At 34.3% G+C, this 23426-nt stretch overlaps 1 protein-coding gene across 1 annotated transcript in view; it reads left to right on the top strand.

Moving 5' to 3' along the window:
* The window catches only part of LOC125056173 (dynein axonemal heavy chain 7), a 70407-nt gene that overhangs the window by 33475 nt on the left and 13506 nt on the right, over positions 1-23426 (top strand). Inside the window, exons 42-63 of the mRNA XM_047659146.1 lie at positions 125-297; positions 866-1007; positions 1760-1873; positions 2675-2785; positions 4322-4510; positions 5101-5330; positions 6041-6266; positions 6490-6672; positions 7496-7721; positions 9010-9155; positions 9669-9864; positions 10255-10325; positions 11711-11868; positions 12423-12576; positions 13452-13585; positions 13860-14133; positions 14520-14661; positions 15672-15850; positions 17026-17189; positions 20313-20454; positions 21257-21323; positions 22759-22904. Coding sequence (XP_047515102.1) covers positions 125-297; positions 866-1007; positions 1760-1873; positions 2675-2785; positions 4322-4510; positions 5101-5330; positions 6041-6266; positions 6490-6672; positions 7496-7721; positions 9010-9155; positions 9669-9864; positions 10255-10325; positions 11711-11868; positions 12423-12576; positions 13452-13585; positions 13860-14133; positions 14520-14661; positions 15672-15850; positions 17026-17189; positions 20313-20454; positions 21257-21323; positions 22759-22904 — 3567 coding nt within the window. The remainder of the gene's footprint in view (positions 1-124; positions 298-865; positions 1008-1759; positions 1874-2674; positions 2786-4321; positions 4511-5100; positions 5331-6040; positions 6267-6489; positions 6673-7495; positions 7722-9009; positions 9156-9668; positions 9865-10254; positions 10326-11710; positions 11869-12422; positions 12577-13451; positions 13586-13859; positions 14134-14519; positions 14662-15671; positions 15851-17025; positions 17190-20312; positions 20455-21256; positions 21324-22758; positions 22905-23426) is intronic.

Here is a 23426-nt window from a genome sequence, read left to right as displayed (position 1 = left end):
ATTAGCTTTTTAAAAAATGTTTAACTTAATCTTAAAATACATATTTTCCTTACATCCTCAACCGTCTGGAATGAAATAATTGAATAATAATAATGCTATTTGAATAATTTTATGGTTTCCTTAGATAACAGATCTACATCTTCGTAATTTGATATACTGTGATTTTGCAAATCCCAAAGTTGACACTCGTTTCTATATGGAGACTACAAATATGGACCATTTGAACTCAACTGTCGATGCCTTCCTCGTCGAGTTCAATAATATGTCTAAGAAGCCGATGAATCTTGTACTGTTTAGGTGCGTATTTATAATCATAAATATGTGTTTTGTTGTACGTTGTTTGTTGTATGTTTAATGTAATAAAAATTAACCATGTTGATGACATATTTTAATAATGAGGCACTAAGAGGGTACAGGGGCTACTAGTACCACTACATTAAAGGCCGTTAACGCAATGCAAACCTCCAGGTGGTGCCCATGGGCGGCAGTAATCACTAAACATTAAGTGACCTCCTGTCCCAAAAAATAGTGCCATAAATGAATATACTAGATGACAAAACAAAAATATTATCATTCAGTACCTCCAAATTACTTCTATTAAACAAAAACACAATAAAATATCTTCATATATTCCTTGAAATAACAATGTATTGAATTAAAATGTATGGTGTCAAACTTAATGGTATAGTGAAGCTATCGGACCAAATGTGTTTAATTTTACTTTAGTAATAATAGTTATTTAGAGTTTATTTTTCTTTAATTATTTAAAAAAAAAAATTGAGCTTACCGAATCGAATTCTGCATGCATACTTGTACAATATGAATTCTCATTTATTAATGTTTTTATCTCTATATATACCTCTAGGTTTGCGATAGAACACGTATCACGTATTTGTCGAGTGCTAACTCAGCCGCGGTCTCACGCACTCTTAGTAGGACTTGGTGGTTCCGGACGACAGTCCTTGACAAGGCTGGCTGCTCACATCAACGAATACGATCTATTTCAGGTTAATTTATATTTACTTTTATTCTATGCCGTGAAAAGACAGACAATTGTTTAGGTTAATTGTGATTAGTCGAACAGTAAGGTTCTTTGAATTGATTGATTGAATTGTAATTTAGACTTTAGTTTTACATCCTTAGCGAAAATAATTTCTGCCAACAATATTTCATAGAGTGCCTAGAAAAATGTTAGCCGGGAATCGAAGGTTGTCTGCGAATGCATATAGATGATTTTTGCTCATTAATAGTTATGATTAAGCCATAAGTTGCCTTCAGAACAAATCGTATGCAAAAAACTATGATAATATTAACGATTTATTTGTATGGAAAACTTGAGAAACGTTCTGACTTTAAGCGTTCGAACAAAATGACGAATTACGAAGCGTTTGAGCAGTTTAAAACGTTATCATATTCATGGAATTATTAAATTTGTGCAGGACCAGTCCTGCGATTCTGTAACTCACTTTTCGAACTCACACAGCGGTTTTCGCATCGGCGGTCGCTCTCAAATCAGTCGTGAAGCAGTCATTTTATGATTTGGCATTCTGATAAACAATAAACTACAAGCTCCCAACTTTTCAGAATGCCAAATCATAAAATGACTGCTTCAAGACTGATTTGAGAGCGACCGCCGATGCGAAAACCGCTGTGTGAGTTCGAAAAGTGAGTTACAGAATCGCAGGGCTGTGTAGTATGTCACAAAATTGCCACTTGTTACCAAAAGCGTATTTTAAAATTCTCTCAAATTTCAATATAGGTAGAAATGAGTAGAACATACGGTAAGACAGAGTGGAGAGAAGATTTAAAGACGTTGCTACGAAAGTCCAGTACTCCAGACTTACACATGGTGTTTCTGTTTATTGAATCACAGGTATTTATATTTTGAGCCTTCAATTGTGCTGGTTTCAGCGTGCGACTCCCTGAGATCGTAGGTTCGAACCCCGGCACCAATGGACTTTGTCTATGTGCACATTTAACACTCACTCGTGAAGGAAAACATCGTGTGGTTTGCCTAAGACCCAATATCGACGGCGTGTGTCAGGAACTTGCCTATTAGAAAAAACAAATGATCGCGAATCAGATACAGAAATCTAAGGCCCAGATTTAAAAGGTTATAGCGTTACTTGATTTATAAAAGATTTAGTGCAAGTCATGAAACTATTATTTTGTATAAATTTGTATTACGATGCCTACATCTTGTTTTACGTGTGATTTTTAAATCTATTGTAGAAATAATTGAGAGAGAGCAGTGTTGGCCTAGTGGCTTCAGCGTGCGACTCTCATACCTGAGGTCGTAGGTTCGATCCCCGGCTGTGCACCAATGAACTTTCTATGTGCGCATTTAACATTTGCTCGAACGGTGAAGGAAAACATCGTGAGGACACCGACATGTCTTAGACCCAAAAAGTCGACGGTGTGTCAGGCACTGAAGGCTGATCACCTACTTGCCTATAAGATTTAAAAATGATCATGAAACAGATTCAGAAATCTGAGGCCAAGACCTAAAGAGGTTGTAGCGCCACTGATTTATTTTATTTAGAAATAATTAGAAGCGAATACATTATCAATACAATGTAAATTATAGACAACGGTGGCTTTCCATACTTCATAATTGTCTCTAAAAAGTAATAAAGCTTTTAAGAACAGTTGAAAGTGATTGTTGTTAATATAGATAAAAGAAGAAGGATTCCTCGAAGACGTCAATAACATGTTGAATTCGGGAGAAGTGCCGAACATATTTGGTGCCGATGAGAAAGCGGAGTTGTGTGAGAAAATGCGAGTGGTACGTATTTATTTGCCCTTGCTCTTTATCTATCGGATTTAGTTTTATCTATGTATCATGTATCACATATCAGAACATACGTTATATTCAAAGCTTAATTCATATACGAATTACATGTTTTGACATTTCTAGTTCTATTTCATTACCTTGATGGCTGGAAGTTTTTCACAGTCCGTTTCACAAGGCACTTTCTTTTGCGAAATTGTGGAATCGACTCCCGATGGGGGTCTTACCTGAGAGATACGACCTCCAACTATTCAAAGTTTGAGTGTACTCCTCCCTCAAAGGCCGGCAACGCACCCACTAAAAATGGGTATCCATGGGTAGCGATGACTGCCCTTTTTCGTCGTCCCGTAGGCTCGTTTTCCCCCCCCCCCCTATTACATAAAAAAGGGGGGATATACAAGGGGTTAATATCTAAGTCAAGTACAGAAATAATGTGTATTAAAAAAAGAGCACTTTGGGTCCATTAACCTTTGTAAAATGAAAAAATGCGGTCGTAATATGTAAAATCTTAAATGTTTTTTAAAATCATTTCAAATATCTAATTCAGTCTTCGTCGTTAAAGTAGAACATTTGTCCTTAAAGTAGAGCATTTCAGACATTAATTTTATAAAATGAAATACTTGAACTTTTGAAATACAATATTTCACAAGGAAATAGAAACCAATTGCTGTTGAAATAAAATGACATGAAAAATATCTTCAAAGTAGCAGCCGACTGGAAATATGGAGCATTGATAGTACGGTTCATTTGGCACGTAAAGTGTGCGCTCCAAAAGATATATTACACTTATAAAGAATTTCCTTTATTCAATTTTACATAGGTTTTTTAATATTTCAATATTTTGCCTTAAATGTGAAAAGTAAAATATTTTTATAGTGTTATCAATTTGAAGGTTTGTCAAATGGATGGCAATGTTGGTAATAGTATAGTTTTAAATTTATCCTAAGTTTACCTACATTTGGGGATAACTAAAGTAAAGTCAAAAGTCAAAGTCAAAACATTTATTTCAATTAGACCACCTAAAATGGCACTTTTGAACGTCAAACAAAATACAACGAAGATTCTAGTAGAAAATATACTCTTTATAATATATATAAATTAATATTTTATTGGTGAAATAAGTAACTACTAGTTACACATCTTATATATAAATATGAATTGCTGTTCATTTGTCTCGCTAAAACTCGAGAATGGCTGGACTGATTTGGCTAATCTTGAAATATATTTGGAAGTTCAGGGAAGGTTTAAACGGTAAAACATGAATAATAAGTAAAGAAAAATACTATAATTGAAATTTCCAATAAAAACATACCAAGGTAACATAACATATTTGACCTGTTTAAAGAAAATTTTTGACCTGAATCTTTTTTAGAAATAAGAAAAATTTCACTTGGTGTTTCATAGTTGTATTATGAGGTCCGATCTCTTTGATTTACAAAATTGTATTAAGTTTTGAAATATATATGTGATACATGGTTATAAAATGCACAAAACGCTCCGCCCACTTCTAAACACGATTGCTTGCCGTAGATCGATCGACAAAGGGACAAATCCCTACAAACGGACGGCACGCCGACAGCGTTGTATGCGTATTTCGTATCCATAGTTCGAGATCAATTACATATAGTACTAGCAATGTCTCCCGCTGGAACATCGCTTAGGACAAGAATAAGAAAATTCCCCTCGCTTGTCAATTGTTGTACTATAGATTGGTTCCAGGTAATTCATACTATATTAAATTAAATATAATAATGATATAGTTAATTCATATGGGTATTGATACTAGTGATACGCCTATGGATATATATACAAATATATAATATATACAAATTCTTAACTTAAGAAGAATTTGTATAATTATTTAATTGTAACATTATTGGAAATAAATTTATTATTTTGGTGATACTTTTGAATGTTTAAAAATCTTATTTTTGATCATTTTTCTTCTGCCTCGTTATTAGTATTATATGTTAATTGTAACTCAATTAACATTTGGATTAGCTTTTACATTTTTGTTTAAAGATATTATTTATTATTATTTTCTTTAGATTTTTTTTTACTTTGATACCTAAATAGAAATTGGTTATATCGGCATATAAATAATTTACTAATAATAACTTATGTCTTAATGTCTTATTATTTGTTACAGTCACGCAAATAGATTAACTATTGACTTTTAATCTACTACTGTTTTCTTGCTAAATATCCCTACCATATTCTCTTGCGTTGCCATTAATAATAAAAAATTGCCCGAGAAATGTATGAACAGTTTCTTTTCAAAAGTAAATCCAATTTAATAACTCTTGTAGGAATGGCCACCCGATGCCTTGCTAGCTGTAGCGACACGATTTTTAAAAGAAGTTGAACTGACTGATCTCGAACGAGAAACAGCCATAAAACTGTGCCAAATATTCCACACGGACACACAGCAGCTTACGCGAGAATTCCTCTTAAGATTGAAAAGATACAACTACGTGACGCCCACCGCATACTTGGAACTTATTAACATGTTCAAGTCTTTGTTAGGGAAAAAGCGAACGTAAGTATATTAGTTGAGCCGTGTTGGCCTAGTGGCTTCAGCGTGCGACTCTCATACATGAGGTCGTAGGTTCGATCCCCGGCTGTGCACCAATGGACTTTCTATGTGCGCATTTAACATTTGCTCGAACGGTGAAGGAAAACATCGTGAGGAAACCGACAAGTCTTAGACCCAAAAAGTCGACGGCGTGTGTCAGGCACAGGAGCCTCATCACCTACTTGCCTATTTGATTGACAAATGATTATGAAACAGATTCAGAAATCTGAGGCCGAGACCTAAAGAGGTTGTAGCGCTACTGATTATTTTTAAGTTTATTTGTAGGTAAATCTAGAGCGAATTGCAGTAAACGTGATTATTTAAAATTAAGTTCCTACATTATTTACTTTATGGTTACGGAGTGGTAAGACTTGAATATTATCTTTTTCTGGATAAATGATACTTTTAAGTAGTTCATAATGCAATTTTTTTTTCGTATTAGTTTCGTAGGTTTCGTAGTCTTTAATAATAAGATGCTTTCACGCATAAAAATTAAAAATCATCATTGGTTCTATCTAAAAACACATTTTTCAAGATTATTTATTAATCTCTCTTTAGAAGGGAGGTTTCGTTATCTGACGGACAGTTTCTGTGATACGCTAATATCAATCATATCATTAAGCATTTTATGTAATTAGTATTTCAGTAATCAGAAAAAAATAATACACTTTCAGAGAGCTATTAACAAGCGAAAAGCGCTACATTACGGGCTTAGATCAATTAGCAATAGCGGCAAAATCGGTAGCAGCGCTACAGCAAGCGCTGGAAGTGCTGCAGCCGAAACTAGCGGCTGGTGCAGCGGCTGTAGCAGAAACAACTGCTAAAGTGGAGAAAGAGAAAGAGGGAGTGGCGTTGGTAGAAGCTGAAGTTCTTGTCGATCAAGCCGCTGCTGAAGAACAGGTATATTCGGGAATACACATTGATATTGTTTCTTGAAGATATTCAAAGCAAACCATTACTTGAAATAAATAGTATAATATTTTGAGAATTTTTGTTACTTGCTTACATTATTAAACCTCCAACTATCAGTGACTTTACAATTGAAATTAATATTACAAAATCTAGCATAAATTAAATAGTAACACATGAAAGAGCTGAGTTTTTAATGCTTAAAATTATTCAGGCGAAAGAAGCCCAAGGTATCAAAGACGAGTGTGACGCAGATCTGGCTGAAGCCATGCCGATCCTCAACTCTGCGCTAGCGGCTCTGGATACTTTGACTCCTCAAGATATCACTTTTATTAAAACCATGAAGAGTCCTCCCAGAGGCATCAAACTTGTGATGGAAGCTATTTGTATATTGAAGGTATGATTAATTTCTGTGTCGGTCTCAATAAAATTAAGTTGGTGCAGATTTGATGAAAATTTGAGTAATAGACGACTGATCATACAGACTCTTTTCTTTTTCTTTTCTGTGGTCCTACTAAAACCCACACATAATAAAGTGACTTTTCTTTCTTCTTGCTCACACATAGCACGATGACCCGGTAAGTCAATAAAATACATAGTATCCCATTTTGCTTGCAGTTAAATAATCATGAAAGTTAAAGCAATCATTGTAACTGATTCACAAACAGTTAAGGCTAAACAGTTAAAAACAGCGAAACAATCAGTGCGATGCCGTCATACCATCCGTCATGTCATGATATATACAACTTTTCGACCTTAGAAGTATTTCTAGCTTCGAGCCAGCTCAGTCTGATCCTCCCTTTCGGTCGCAAGAAGAGCAGCACCTTCCTTCCTCTACGTGAAGTATCCGTTAGATGTATGATTTGTCAGTGAACCAGTTGCAAAGTTGCTTTAATTTTATGTTTTGCGTCCGTGCGAAAATTGTGTTTTTTTACAGCCGCTTTCTATACTCGATCTATAATCTAAAATTATTTCCGTTTCTAAAAGATTTTCGCAAATTTAGATTGATAAATTTCAAAATTGGATCGGTCCAACCAAAGATATTTTACAAATCAAGATTTTTAAATATCAATCTCAAAGTAAAAATTGGATTGGGATTGAGTATAAAAAGCGGCCGAATTGAGAACTTCTTTTATACTTGCCACATTCACTTAGTAGCAAGGGTATAAAGAAATGTTGAAATTACCATTGATAACATACCTAACAAACATAATTCTTAGGAAATTAAACCCGACAAGATACCGAATCCATCTGGAGTAGGTACGATAGAAGATTTCTGGGGGCCATCAAAGAAAGTCCTCAACGATATAAAGTTTCTTGAATCCCTACAAAATTACGATAAAGATAACATACCTCCACCGGTGATGAAGAAATTGATGACCACTGTGATGCAAGATGATGGATTTGTACCAGAAAAGATACGAGCTGTCTCTGTTGCTGCTGAAGGTAATTCAGTACCATCATGACTTTAATAAGGGAATTTTGAATATGTAATTATAGTGTGTCAATTTCACACTACAACTTCATTTATGTGTTATTGAGTTACTATTTCTTCCATAGAAACATTTATCAAAGAAACTAAATGTACATTTCTTGTTCTATACATTTAACCAAAATACAACCATCAATTTAATCTTTTGTTTAAGATTATTTTCTTTTCATTTCTATTTAATAGTCAGTGTTCATAGCATGAATTAGAGTCTGGCTAATGAAGGAAGATAACGAAAAAGCGCGGCAAATTAAAAAAAAAATAGTATGGTATTCCTAAAAGTTTGACATATTTTGTGGATTAAACTTACTTGATACTTGATTTTATTTTATTATTTTTTACATTGATAGTAACTGCATTTCTATGAAATTAAATACTATACGTATTTACTATTTAGTCTATTACTATTGATACTTAAAATTACTAGCATTGCATGGAAAACTAAAACTATATTTATAAAACACAACTTTATTCGGAATAATCAAAATCAGAATCCAAAAACTCAATAAACCAAAGTTTAGGCTATTACACCTGTTAACTATTCGGAAAAGAAATAAAAATGAGTAATTGCATAAAGTATCAAGACAATAAATACTAACCTAAGAAATTCAATGACATTCTGTGTTGCCATCCGAAAGTTTTCAAATAATTCAATTATCTTCTTTCATTAGCCAGACTATACATAAATATTAATAATTAAATAGAACGATAGCACGAAATTTGTATATGGAAAACTTGAAAAGCGATCCGTGGTCGTATAATTAACAACATTCACGAACATAACCTCGTTTGAATGGAATGCGTGTACTGTAATATTTTATCTAATACTCGGCGAAACTATCTTAGAGTTCGGTCTTCTCATTAAGGGCAGAATATACCACAAAATAATTAAAAGTTGTAGCTAGAGCAGTGTTGGCCAAGTGGCTTCAGCGTGCGACCCTCATCTCTGGTTCTCAGGTTCGAACCCCGGCTGTGCACCAATGGATTTTCTTTCTATGTGCGCATTTAACATTCGCTCGAACGGTAAAGGAAAACATCGTGAGGAAACCGGCCTGCCTTAGACCCAAAAAGTCGACGGCGTGCGTCAGGCACAGAAGCCTGATCACCTACTTGCCTATTAAATTAACAAATGATCATGAAACAGATACAGAAATCTGAGGCCCAGACCTAAAAAAGGTTGTAGCGCCATTGATTTTTCTTTAAAACATTGTAGCTAGGATTTGATAAAGGTTAAATGTTTCTTAGGCATGTGCAAATGGGTCATTGCAATGACAAAGTATGACAAGGTGGCCAAAGTAGTGGCCCCGAAGAAGCAACGTTTGGCAGCGGCGCAGGCTGTTTACGATAAGGCTATGGCTGCTTTAGCTGTCAAGCAAGCTCAACTCCGAGAGGTGGGAAAACTAATATATTAGATAAATTGAATCCTATATTGAGGTATAATAAAAATATTTTAGTTGTATAATATTTTCATAGATTTCGGTTATTGTTCAAAACAACTTTCTAATTTACTTGAGAGCAGCCTTGCGATTCTGTAACTCACTTTTCAAACTCTTACAGCGGTTTTCGCAGCGGCGGTCGCGCCCAAATCAGTCGTGAAGCAGTCATTTTACGATTTGGCATTCTGATAAGGAGGGAGCTTGTAGTTTATTGTTTATCAGAATGCCATGTGAGTGAATGAATGTGAGTTCGAAAAATGAGTTACAGAATCGCAAGGCAGATTACAAATTTGTGTTTTTCGTGTTTTTATTTACGTAATTAAGTCAAGTTTAATACCTGTTTGTATTGATATAAAGTAATATTTTTACAATATCTTTCAAAATTTTTGAAAGGTAAAAATTTTAAAACACAAATAAGGATGTTCTTTGACGTTTTTTCATATGTTTAAATGGAATTCTTATATTTAGGTACAATTGAAATTAGGAAAATTAGAAGACGCATTATCAGAACAGAGCCGCCAACAAAAGATGTTGGACGATGAAGTGATGGATTGTAGTAATAAATTAAAGCGAGCCGAAATGCTTATATCGGGCTTAGGGGGTGAAAAGACTCGATGGACACAAATAGCTAAAACCTTGAGAGATACGTACAATTCACTGACGGGTATGTTCTAGCGTAATATTGTCTATGTTTACTCGGGTACGTACTACACATTTAAATAAAAGCTTTAATTATATGGTGATGCAAAAATGTCTATAATAATATGAACTAGTTAACGATATGGTCTCTTGTTAACCGAGATTAAATAAAAATAAATTATATGTTTTTATTGTATTTGGTACATTTCCGCAGTTGTTTCAATTTTTATAGTAAAAATATTTAGATCAAAAATCTTCTCTCTCAATATAAGAAACAAAATTTAGATTAATTTCTTTCACAATTTCTGACTTTTTTGAAATTTAATTAATCAATTAATAAGTACTCCCGTGCACATAGAGAGTTGAAAAGTTATTTTAATTTTTGTATTTTTTAGTAATATAATGATTATTTTAGGCGATATTTTAATTGCTGCGGGAGTGATCGCATATTTGGGTCCTTTTACGGCAGCATTCAGATTTGAACAAGTATGTAAATGTTTTAACAATTAATAAATAATAGTAAAAACTTTATTTATGACAAAAGGGTTGTGACAGAACTCCTATATCCCCACACTAGGGAGGCCTGTGTGTGGGTAACTAGAAAACAATTATTATGATTGTAATTTAACTTTCACTGATTAATAAGGAAATTATGGACTTTGGATTGAGGGGAGGTTTCCCCATAGTGTGAGACTCGTTCTAAAAGCCCTACCCACTAAACCCCTCCCACCAGTCACGTCACTGTTGGGATAACTTGGAGTTGCGTAAGCACTCTACCAAGAGACCCCGTGACTAGCTTTTACAGCAACCATCTAACATCTTCCATAACATTGACATCGCCTTACAAGTCTCCATATGGTCTAAGATCCCGATATACAACGACCTTCACCGAGATGCTTATTTAATGAAACGTATTTTATATTTAATTTAATATGTCAATAAATATAATCCATATGGGTTGCCTAGCAAATTTCAGTCCAGAGTATTTTAATTAATATTTAAAAAAAATAAACATTTTAAACATTTCACCGGTATGATTAAAAGATAAATTCTATACCAATATAAAGTAGGAAGCACATAGAATATGCAAACGTTAGGTTGTTTTTAGTCAATTAATTATTTATTTATGTGTATATTTTTTATGTGACACTAAAATATATATACATCTTTAGTAAAAAAGAAAGTTATAGTGATACATATATAATACTACCCTGATTAAAAATATAGATTGAAAAAAATTAAAAAAATGTACTACATGCAAATTATAAAAAAAAAATTTTTTTTTAAATATTAATTAAACATACTCTGGACTGCAATTTGCTAGGCAACCCATACGGATTATATTTATTGACATATTAAATTAAATATAAAATACTTTTCATTAAATAAGCATCTCGGTGAAGGTCGTAATATATCGGGATCTTATACTAATAGTTGTGTTGCAATTTCTTGCACCCAACATGTTATTCGCCGACATATTCTCGCTCGCACATACAACGTACTGTGGGGCTTCATCACATATGGGAGATTTATGTCCCGCTTTTCCACACCTATAGCACACATTGCTACGGTCCACAAAATGAGACCCCATCAATATAAAATATTATTTGGGCCTTGGGATTCAAAGGCATGGTTTCAGCGTTGGTCGGTTTAATCAGTGATATTAATTTCGTTCATATTTTTTATTGAGGTATTTCCCAATATGAATTAATGAAAATATAAGAGCGTACCGATTCTTAATAGGCCGGAAACGCACTCGAGCGTTTGGCATTAAGAGTGTTCATGGGCGGATGTATCAATTAACATCAGATGAGCTTCGATATCTCGTTCTATAACAATGTTTATCATGAATATAATAATAATTATTACAGATAAGGAAATGGGCCCGCGCCTGTCACGATTGTGGTATTGTGTGTACATTGAACTTTAGTTTAATCAAAGTTTTGGGTGAACCCGTAACTATACAGCAGTGGAATATTGATGGACTGCCCTCCGACGATTTCAGTGTTGAGAGTGCTATTATTATTATGTAAGGATTTTCATTTAATTTTTATGTTATTTCGTCTTAATTTTACGAGATATTACTTTTAAATAGGAGTAAGATTGAGATAAACATAAAAAATTTAATGTATTTTATGTTTTAATACTTCAAACGTAATATATATATAATACTAGCAGACCCGGCAAACGTTATTTTGCGATGTATATTATTTCTAGGAAACATTCTTAAGTTCAATAAAAATAACTGTGTTTCTATAATAAAAAATAGGAGTTGATCATAGAGGGGTGAAAATTAAAAAAAAATTAAAAGTTGTATGTATTTTTGTATGCTGTTTTATAAAAAAAAATATAAAATAAAAAATATATAGTAGCGGATTCTCAGACTTACTAATATGCATAAAAATTTCATAAGAAACGGTCGAGCCGTTTCGGAGGAGTATGGGAACGAACATTGTGTCACGAGAATTTTATATATGTAGAGATAATAATATATACATGTATAAATATGATGTTCAAAAAGATTATTAATTAACATAAAAAAATTGAGTACCTCGATACTACAATACTGGAGTATATTTGTAGGAACGCCCGTCGCTGGCCACTAATGATTGATCCCCAAGGACAAGCGAATCGATGGATTAAAAATATGGAGAAACCGAATAATTTGTGCGTTTGCAGAATGACTCAGGCTGATCTCGGAAGGGTTTTGGAAAATGCTGTTCAGTTTGGGCAGCCGGTAACTTATCCAAATCTTCTATTCCATTGTTTAGCGGGATTATTAATATGGAGAAGATGATTCGTAATTAACTTTTTGAGAAAAAATACAGACACTTAAGTAAATTATTATTACGTTTTGAGGTGAATTTCAGTTAATTTAACGAAATTTAATTGTCTGTATACTTATAATCGCGTCAATAATTACGCGTGAAGTGAATGCTGGCAATTTTTTTCATTAGTTTTTGATGAATTCTTTCGTTGTTCACTGGCAAACAATAAGAAGTGGTCTGCAATAAAGACAAAATGATTTTTTAATTCATTTTAACTAAATAAAGCTACAAATGTAAAAATCGTATAACGAGTGTGACCTCATGACAAAATCACAGCTTGAATCCTTTTAAGGAGGAAATATTAAAGAATTAAATTTTTTTTACAGAATTCACTTCACGCGACTTAATTTACACGATTATAAGTGTAATCAATATTCACTTATAATCGTGTAATAATCCAGGCTACGTTAGACAATTCAATTTCTTTTAATAAACAGATTTTTTGTTTTTTTGCAAAAGAGTTTATAAGTAATATTTTTCAATATATTTGTCTAGATGTTTTTGACGAAAGTTACTGAAGCGAATTTACAATTTTAATACCTTATGTGGTCCATAAGAATGGTTAACCGACGATTAAACAAAATAATATTATTATTTTCCAAAACAATTTGCATAAGAAACTCTAGACGATTCCAATGAAGTCATGACAATAGTTTCGTTAGATAGTACTAGATGGTGGAGAGAGATTTAAGGATATTTTGTGTACAGACTCATATTGTAGATTGTATCGTAGATCGACCGATTCAGTTGGAATAATCTCTTTCAAATTAGTTTATATTTTTAGGTATTGTTAGAAAATGTTCTTGAGGAATTAGATCCAATGTTGGAGCCATTGCTACAGCAACAGACTTTCCGTCAAGGTGGTGCGCTTTGCATCAAAATTGGAGACACGATTGTTGAATATAGCAAAGATTTCAAGTACGTTGTGATCTTGTTAAAATTGTATTCTTCATTTAGTGTTACTGTTTTAACTAATTGTATTTTATTTTCTACCATTTTACGCTGAGTTTTTAACTCGGTAAAATCATTATCAATGTGCACCGGTTTAACAAAATCGTTCGGTTAAATTTGTACAGAGATACATTGTTGAAAGCCTTATCAAAATCAAATAGCAAATTTATAAAGAAGAAAAAGTTATTGAACCACGATATTTTTTAACGCACGATATATCAGACAAGGTTATGACTTCTAGGTTATATATTAGCACAAAGCTGGCTAATCCCCATTATCTACCTGAAGTTGGTGTAAGAGTCACTCTTGTGAACTTCATGTTGGCCAAAGATGGTCTTCAAGCGCAACTTTTGGCGAGGGTAGTTGCAAGAGAGAGACCGGATTTGCAACAGGCAAAAGCAGATCTAACAACACAAGGCGCAGAACATAGAAGATTATTGCAGGAGATTGAGAAGAAGATCCTTAATGTTCTATCTACATCTGAACACTTGCTAGAAGATGAAGAGGCTGTACAGGTAAGAGACGATGACAAAAAAAGTTACATAATAATATCTGTGTTTAAGATTTCGCATCAGTACTTTCCACGTCCACGCAGAACTAAATGGAAATAAATACTAAAATAGCACTTTAAATTAAGTTGGGCGTGATTTTAAGTGATACCGCCGCCCATGGGTACTCACATTGAAAGAAGGTTCGCAACTGGGTTGCTGGCCTTTTATTAATAAAACGTTAACGTTTGTTTGTTTAAAACAAAGAGGAAGATTATTGTAGCCTATTATCTAGGCGAGGAAACTTCAAGTCACTTGAAAATCCTAAAAAACATGACTTCAATATTTAAGCCCTCAAAAGAATTTCTCAAGACTTCACACCGAAAGAAAATGTAATAAATTATTTTCCGTAGATTTTAAATTCGGCGAAGGATACGTCAAATGAGATAAAAGAGAAACAAGAAGTTGCAATGATTACTGAGAAAGCGATAGACACAGCGAGAGATGACTATGTACCTATAGCGGTTCATTCTACTAACTTATTTTTCCTCATAGGTGCGTTTTTTACAAATATCCTTAATTTCTTCGCAAATGTGACTGCACTGAACTTTTATAATTCAGTGTTTAAAGTGTATATGTCACCGTAAAATTGTAAACACCGTTAGATTGTAATCTATCGAATTAACAAACAAATATGGTGGCGCGAGGCATATTTCGTTCAACCAATCAGCGCGCGAGGTGCGATCCGTTTCACAATTTGACGGTTTCACTTCGATAGTTTACAATCTACCGAATAATTATACGTTAAATTGTAAGCAGTGCGTTGAGGTTCACAATCTTTCGACAGTTTACAATCTCGCGAGATAGTTTACAATCTAACGGTGTTTACAATTTTACGGTGACATATATATTAAATTTAAAATTAATTTTTAACAAAACAATTGAAACTTTAAAATTGAGGGCTACAAAGTACAGTACTATATAAAACAAAGTTGGATTTGTTCGAACACTTATAACTCGACAACGGCTGGACCGATTTTCATAGTTTCGGATTTGTTGTATTTGTCTCCGTCCTGCATAACTTTAAAAAAATTGGAAGATTGACGAAACAAATCCAATACATAATGTTTATAGGATAGCTAGTAATGAAATAAAATCGTGTTGCTATACGATTAAGAAATTTAATTTAATTCTACAAAAATACTAGCGGATCTGACAGACGTTGTCCTGTACACACATATAAACAACAAAATCTAGTAATGTAAATAATTCTTGACTCCATCTGAACACACAAAAAATTTCGTCGATATCTGTCCAGCCGTTTAGGAATTTAATGACGAACACATGCACAGAAGATTTATATACCTGTTTATTTACTGTATCGATAAATAACCTAGTTGCAACTCCATCTGCCGGCATGATTTGTGAATCTAAACCAACTATGGCGCCACCCAAACATATATAAAAAAATTCATTCAAATGGGTGCAGCCGTTTAAGTGGAGTTCAGTGACATACACACGTACAGTAGAATTATGTATATAATATATTGTTAAACCTTTTACAGCATCTCTAGCGAACATAGACCCGATGTATCAGTACTCATTGGGCTGGTTCGAGGGTTTATTTACAAGCTCAATTGATAACACGGAAAAAGTTGAAGAAATACCAGAACGGCTGGACATACTACGAGCCCACTTTACATATTCGCTCTACGCTAATATTTGCAGGAGTTTGTTTGAGAAGGTTTGTCTTATTTCTAAAACAGATTCTTCTAGAAGTATCCCATCCAAAGACAAATGACGTCGTATTCATATCCTATCTTATTTAATTTGTGGTCTTTTAGCCCACGCACATATTTTTTTCTTTTTTTTTACAATTCACACCAATTGACCTAGTCCCATGCTAAGCTGTTGAAGCTTGTGTTATGGGTACGAGGCGACGGATATACATATATATTATAGATAGATATACATATAAATACATATTTAAACACCCAAGACCTGAGCACAACACCAAATGCTCATCACATCGATGATCGTCTCAGCCGGGGATCGAACCCGGGACCCATGGATTCACAGTCAGGGGTACTAACCACTAGAAAAACAAATATATATATATATATATATATAGGTATGTCTCCTATATGTGTGTGTGGGTTAAAAGAGGACGTCGTAACAAGAATATATAGGGAATGCTTAGGTGGTTTGGCCATGTAGACCGGATGATGATGATGATGGATATTCGGCAACCTTGCCTTAGATGGTGAGATAAGGTTGGGTAGACCTTGTACATACCTGGACCAAATCCAGGCGGTGCTTGAGAAGGGACAAGTTAAAAGTACCCATAACCAACGAGCATGCATGTTGAATGACATGAAAGTGGATGAAGCGAGAGAGATTTTTTTTTATAGCACAGGGACAAACGCGCAGCAGGCTCATCTGATGTTAAGGGATACTGCCGCCCATGGAGTGTCCATGCCATCTCAATGCCAGAGGGCTCGCGAGTGCGTTGCTGGCCTTTTAAGAATTGATAATTTTCTATGTTATAGGTAGGACCGTAACAAGTTCCGTTCCGTAGATCCGTGCGAAATAGGCGTAATATTATAATAAATCACGACTCATTGGTCTAGTGGTTAGTACCCCTGAGTGCGAAACCATGGGTCCCGGGTTCGATCCCCGGCTGAGACGAACATCGATGTGATGAGCATTTGGTGTTTAAATATGTATTTATATGTTTATCTATCTATAATATGTATTCGTTGCCTAGTACCCATAACACAAGCTTTACCAGCTTAGCATGGGTCAATTGGTGTGAATTGTCTTTAAAAAAAAAATCACCTATAAGGTAATTACCCAATTATTAGAAAGCCAGCTGTCAGAAACTTATAGTAAGTATAAAATTCTTAAATTGTTACACAGGATAAAATTGTGTTTTCTTTACTCTTGACGATCACGATAATGGTGGCGGAGGGCAGATTGGATCGCGGACACGTAATGTTCTTGTTGGGCGGCGCCCAGCCGAGGCACGTACAACCAAATCCTGTTGCTTTTCTTAGCCCGCAAGCTTGGGGAGAGTTTAATTCGTAAGTATTATTCAACAAAATAATATGTTAGTATTTGAAAAAAAATCTAGAAATAGTGTGTCTTAAGATATTTTTAACTTAAATATTTTTAATAAAAGGCGACTAGTACCTTTCGTATAAGGTACATATATATATATATATACTTTTTTTGTTTTTTCCTACTATAAAGTTCACAAAAGAGAGTGCGACTTTACACGACTTACAATCTAGACTTTGCAATAATTATGGCTAATAAGTAATATTATGACGACATAATTTTCTACAATACTATAATGTTTTGACACTAATTCGTGTGTCCGAGATACCGCACTTGAGATGTAGGTTTATTAACTCAAAAGGTTTAGTTCTCTTTAGACGTCTTATTCCTTTTGTGTCAAGATGTTGGATTGTCTCAGCATTCACATGGCTATGTAGCCTGTTTAAGTGAGCTAAGGCAAACTATTTCGGCGTATTTAGGACTCGTTAGGTACATACATAACATGCTGTGTTAGGTACATGCACAAACATCAAATTGTTGTTTAAAAATGTTTAAATCGAAATATAATTAAAATATTATATTGTGGTTTACTTAATACACTTTAAATTGCAAAAACAAATTTATCTTCAGAAAATAGTCATTAAAACAAATTGAACTTTAAAACATTTCTCATCTATGTGGCTGAGTTTTGTAGTATTATGCAAAAATATAGCACTATACATATACGTATACATACATATGAACAGTGTTGGCCTAGTGGCTTCAGCGTGCGCCTCTCATACCTGAGGTCGTAGGTTCGATCCTTTCGAACGATCGGAACATTTGCTCGAACGGTGAAGGAAAACATCGTGTGGAAACCGACATGTCGTAGACCCAAAATGTCGACTGTCGAAAATGGCGTGTGCCAGGCACTGGAGGCTGATCACCTACTTGCCTATTAGATTTAAAAATGATCATGAAACAGATACAGAAATCTGAGTCCAAGACCTAAAGAGGTTGTAGCGCCACTGATTTTATTTTATACATATACGTGCCATAACGTATAAATGATACAAATGTTTCATTAAATAGAATTTTTTCTGCAATAAAAAGCTATGTTATCGGACAAGCTTTCTTTATTTTTTCAAGTTTTAAACGACTCTTTTATATGAATCTGAATACATTCTCATTTACGTAATGTAGAATGCTGTGTTTACCTTTTAACTATTTATAATATACAAAAAATGTATGTCAACTACCATTGAAATATAAAACGTATTGTTTTAAAAACTTTTTACAGTAAAAGCTGACTCAAACTCATCTATTTAATTAACTCTAATGCTAAGCGCGCACAGGTAACATTTGTTAGCGTTACATTAAAGTTTTTCTCATTATCACGTCATGTTTCTCAATTGGAGTGCGCTCACAAAGGGTGGTTAAAATCGAAGCGTCATTTGCCGATATGGATTTCGAAGAGACGGTCATACTTATAAATAAAAAAAATAACACTTACCGACCGCCACATTTTCACTTACGTTAAATTACCCTAAACATTGCTAACTTTTATTTAACTTATCTCTTCCCATAGTTTAATTTTCTTATTAATGTCACATACATAAATGTCACCCAGTTGTCACGTAATATGCACGCATCTACATACATATCCACAGACTTGTTATGAGTGAGGAAACAGTCACGGTTACAAAAGTAACCCGTGCGCGCTAGCCCTAATACAGTGAAACTTGGTTAAGTGGGACCTGGATAAGTGAGAAACCTCCATAATTGGAACTCATGCTGAGGTCCCAACACTTTGGCACTGAATTACCTCTGTTAGTGGGACGAGGTAAGCCTCTATATCTGGGATTTGTTCTTTCGATTTATGATCATAGTTACCTCTATAACTGAGACAGCGAGTAAATTTTATATGCACAAACCTCTGTAACTGAGATAACATTGTTTGTTTACTCAATCTTATTCTACCCACAAATTCCACTCGTAATTTTGGAATTACGTAATTTAATAAATAAGTAATTTTAAGCTTCAGTTACCTTCAGTTTTAGTTTCGCTTTACTATCATACAGATGTTTATTTGAAAAATGCCAATATGAAAGCTACAATCGTTATCATTACGTGAAAAACTGAAGTTAATATCCGTTTATGAAAGTGGGAAGACACGCGAAGAAGTTTGTGCCAAAATCTACTCTTTGTAGAATAATTCAGAGTAAACATAAAATTGAATCACAATGTTCTGAAGGACAACGAAAACTAAAACGTGTACGTTTATCAGAATATCCTGAACTTGAACAGTGTTTGCTAACATGGGTCTAGAAACTTTGCACAGTTATTTTGAAATGTCGTCAATTGGTGACCAAAGCATATTTCACCTCTGTAAATGAGACAGATATTTATTTATACCTGTATATCTGAGACACTGGGTAAGTGGAATACCTCTATAAGTGAAACGACATTGCAGGTCCCTTGATGTCTCACTTAACCAGGTTTCACTGTAGTAGATTAATAATCTAACTCGGTTCAAAACTTCACTACAGAGTTTAAATACTAGTAAAAATGGTTTTTATTATATCTTGCTTATGTTATAGGTATTTAGACTACAGATTTTCCTTTTTCGAGTATTGAGTGTGCTCTTTTATCCCTTAAGTGAAGTTTATAATTCATTTTAATCATCAATATTTAGTTTATAAAATGACGACTGCGAATTTTAGTTTAAAGGAACATGTAGATAAATACAGAAGTAGCTAGTGGCTTCGACATGCGACTCTCATCCCCTGAGGTCGTAGGTTCCTTTGCTGTGCTTCAATGGATTTTCTATATGCGCATTTAACACTCACTTAAGAATAATAAATGATCTCAAAACAGATGCAAATATGAAACTCGGGGTACTAAAATGTTCTAGAGCTACTAGTTTTGAAAAAAAAAATAATAGCTACAAACATAGACAGTATATTGGTCGAAGTCGGGGATCGAAGTCAAAACATTTATTTGTACGGTACTTGTACAGCACTTGTACAGTACTTGTACAGTAACTGTACAGTACTTGTACAGTAGTTGTACAGTACTTGTACAGTACTTGTACAGTACTTGTACAGTACTCGTACAGTACTTGTACTTAGAGCTTATAATTTTATATATTTGAAAATATATCGCAGACTAAACGAAATGGAGAGATTTAGTGGTATTCTAAACCATTTTGTTACAAACCTTCCGGCGTGGGAGGTTTACTGCGATACGCCCGACCCTCAAAACCAGCCTCTGCCTGAACCTTGGAATACCAAATTGGATATGTTTGAGGTACTCTTTAAAACCCAATTTTTAAATTATTTTTTACCTAATTGCTAATGTAAATAACACTTTCCAAATAACCATTTTCTATTTTAATTTGAACGCTTACACATTCGTAACAATAGTTTAATAATCCGTTGTTTTTTATTATTGGTTAGTTAGTTAGCTATTTTTTACTTATTTAATTAAGAAAGTTTACCACATCGTATATAATGCTATATCTATAGTATATGTAACAAGCTATCTTTTCTAAAATACATGACAATTATGGTGATCATAAATGTTAAAAAAATTAAAAAGTTCCTTTACTATTTATAATGTTTTTATGAATATTAAAAAAATCACTGGTTGGTTAACGTATTATTTATGTATTGTCAATTAACTAGATGTTTCTTATTATCTGTTGTGTTTCTAATCATAGGTACATCAAACGAAATGTGACACAAATTAGCCATTGTCGTCGATTTTTTTTGGTTTTAGTTAAACAAGATAGATGCCTGCCTTGCGATTCTGTAACTCACTTTTCGAACTCACTCAGTGGTTTTTGCAGCGGCGGTCGCGCTTAAATCAGTCGTGAAGCAGCCATTTTGTGATTTGCCATTCTGATAAGGAGGGAGTTATAGTTTATTGTTTATCAGAATGCCAAATCATAAAATGACTGCTTCACGACTGATTTGAGCGCGACCGCCGCTGTGAAAACCGCTGTGTGAGTTCGAAAAGTGAGTTACAGAATCGCAAGGCTGATTATGAATAAGCAAGTTCTAATCAAAAATTTACAAGTATAATTCTATAATATATATAAACTTTTCAGAAAATGATGGTTCTCCGTTGTATGAGGTTTGATATGATGGTACCAGCTGTGCAAAACTTCTGCGAAGGTATACTAATCTTTGTGTAATTTATTTTTTAATACATTTACACCTCTAGGAGATACAGTGTTTATACGTTTCAATGAAATTTGAGGTCATATCTATATATATATTATAAGAAAAATGGTCTTCGTTTGAGGCTCCTTCACGCCTAAACCACTGATCGTATCGACATGAAACTACTGCCATTCGATGCGAAATGATGGTTTATGGCTATTTATTTTTTGAATTCCAACGTTCCTTCATTTTTTTATTGCTTTTTTACTTTTATGAAAATTTATACATAAGGACTTCACCGCGGAAATATTCGGGGACGCTTCCTAGAACCTCAAAACGTCCACATCTGTTAAAAACTCGATTTTCGAATTTTTTTAATTTTCTTAGCGGGAAGTTAAAAAGAAGAATAATAAAAATATGAAAAAAATAATAATAATGAAACATAAAATTTTATTTATTTCCTATTTTAATACGCCCAGCAAAGCGGGCGGGAAACGGCTAGTTACAAATAAATTACGATAGGTATATGTACTAGTGCTAGCACTCAGAAAGATGGGACCCACCCTAAAAAGTGGAAGTCGCCAGAGACAGCCTAAGTCACAAAAATGTTTTTCAAAGATACAAACGCTTACAAACGAGTCAAGACAAGTCACTTCGCACCTCACATGGCCAGATCCTGACTGGCTACGGGGCTTTTGGACACTATTTTCACAGAATCAAACTGACTAGCCCCGCGTGGGACTGTGACGAAAGAACCGACCAATTGGTGGTTCATTTACTTAAGTATCCGTCTTTTGAAAGAACCCAGATGTGATCCGGAGATGAGACTAGCATGGAGGGGGTCGGATTGGGCTATCCAAGATGTTGCTTAAGCACAGATTGCAGCTGGAAAAATTCTTCCATATAATTGTCAAATGCGCTGGATAGTTCCGACTCGCCTATAAATATCATAAGGATATTTCGAGTAGTTGTCGCCCGGGCCCAACAAGGAACGCCAAGCCCACCAGACCTAGTTTAAGCAAGTCCCTTTTTAGGAAAGGGGAGATTTGATACTCTCCTGATGCTAGCTTCTCAACCTAATCGCGTGCCTGATAGGCTATTAGGGGGCCTACGTAAAAAAAACGTTCGCTTCATACCCGTAGCGCTGATGTACACTTTTTTTTATTGCTCTGGCACGGTTTGTGCATTTGCCAGCGTCAAATATAAGATTTTTATAATTCGTGCTTTTTGCCTTAGAAATTCGACCATGTCCTCCATGTACGGTTTAGGCACTCGCCCGGTACCGCACAACCCTCCCAAAGGCCGAGAACAAATTTAAATTAAATTAAAACTTGCCCTCGAACCGGGAATCGAACCCCTCACCTAGCTGCCACTTAATAAGACCGCTAGGCTATGAGGCCCCTGAGAAGTACACTTATCGGTAATTAACGGATTAATCTTTTTGTAGCGAAAATGGGTCGACAGTTTGTTGAACCGCCATTGTTTGATTTGGGATCGTCTTACTCGGACTCCCACTGTTGTATACCACTATTATTTGTTTTGACCCCTGGCTCGGATCCTATGGGTACACTTCTTAAATTTGCTGATGATCAGGTAAGGAAATCAATTTTTATATATTTCAATGACCGATGTTTAATATAAAGAAAATTATATTGTGTGTCGTTAATTAATTAATTATAAATGAAATTCTTACTTTTGCTTAACTATTTTAATAGACAAATCTATTTCATATATTCAATCATACTTTACATCTCTCTTACTACATTCCAATATAGAACAATGGCAAATATAAAATACATATAAAACATCGTATAATATATATAAACAACATAAATTACGTGTCACGTTGTTTGTCCGCTATGGACTCCTAAACTACCGAACCGATATCAATCAAATTTGCACACCGTGTGTAATTTGATCCAACTTAAAAGATAGTATAGCTTACATCTTAATTCAATTCTAACAGATGGCGCTGTGTTGAAAGTACCAACGTTTCACATAAGCTACAATTTAATGGCAAAACCACCAAAAAAGCATGGTGGTCCCCATGACTGGTGTTCTCCTACCGTTTCCCTTGAATAGTTTACTACTATGTAATATATCAAAAATCTTAGG

This window comes from Pieris napi, chromosome 14 (assembly GCF_905475465.1).
Source record: "Pieris napi chromosome 14, ilPieNapi1.2, whole genome shotgun sequence".
In the NCBI taxonomy this organism is placed as follows: domain Eukaryota; kingdom Metazoa; phylum Arthropoda; class Insecta; order Lepidoptera; family Pieridae; genus Pieris; species Pieris napi.
Note: the sequence above shows the minus strand (reverse complement) of the source record. Positions and strands in the feature narration are given on the sequence as shown.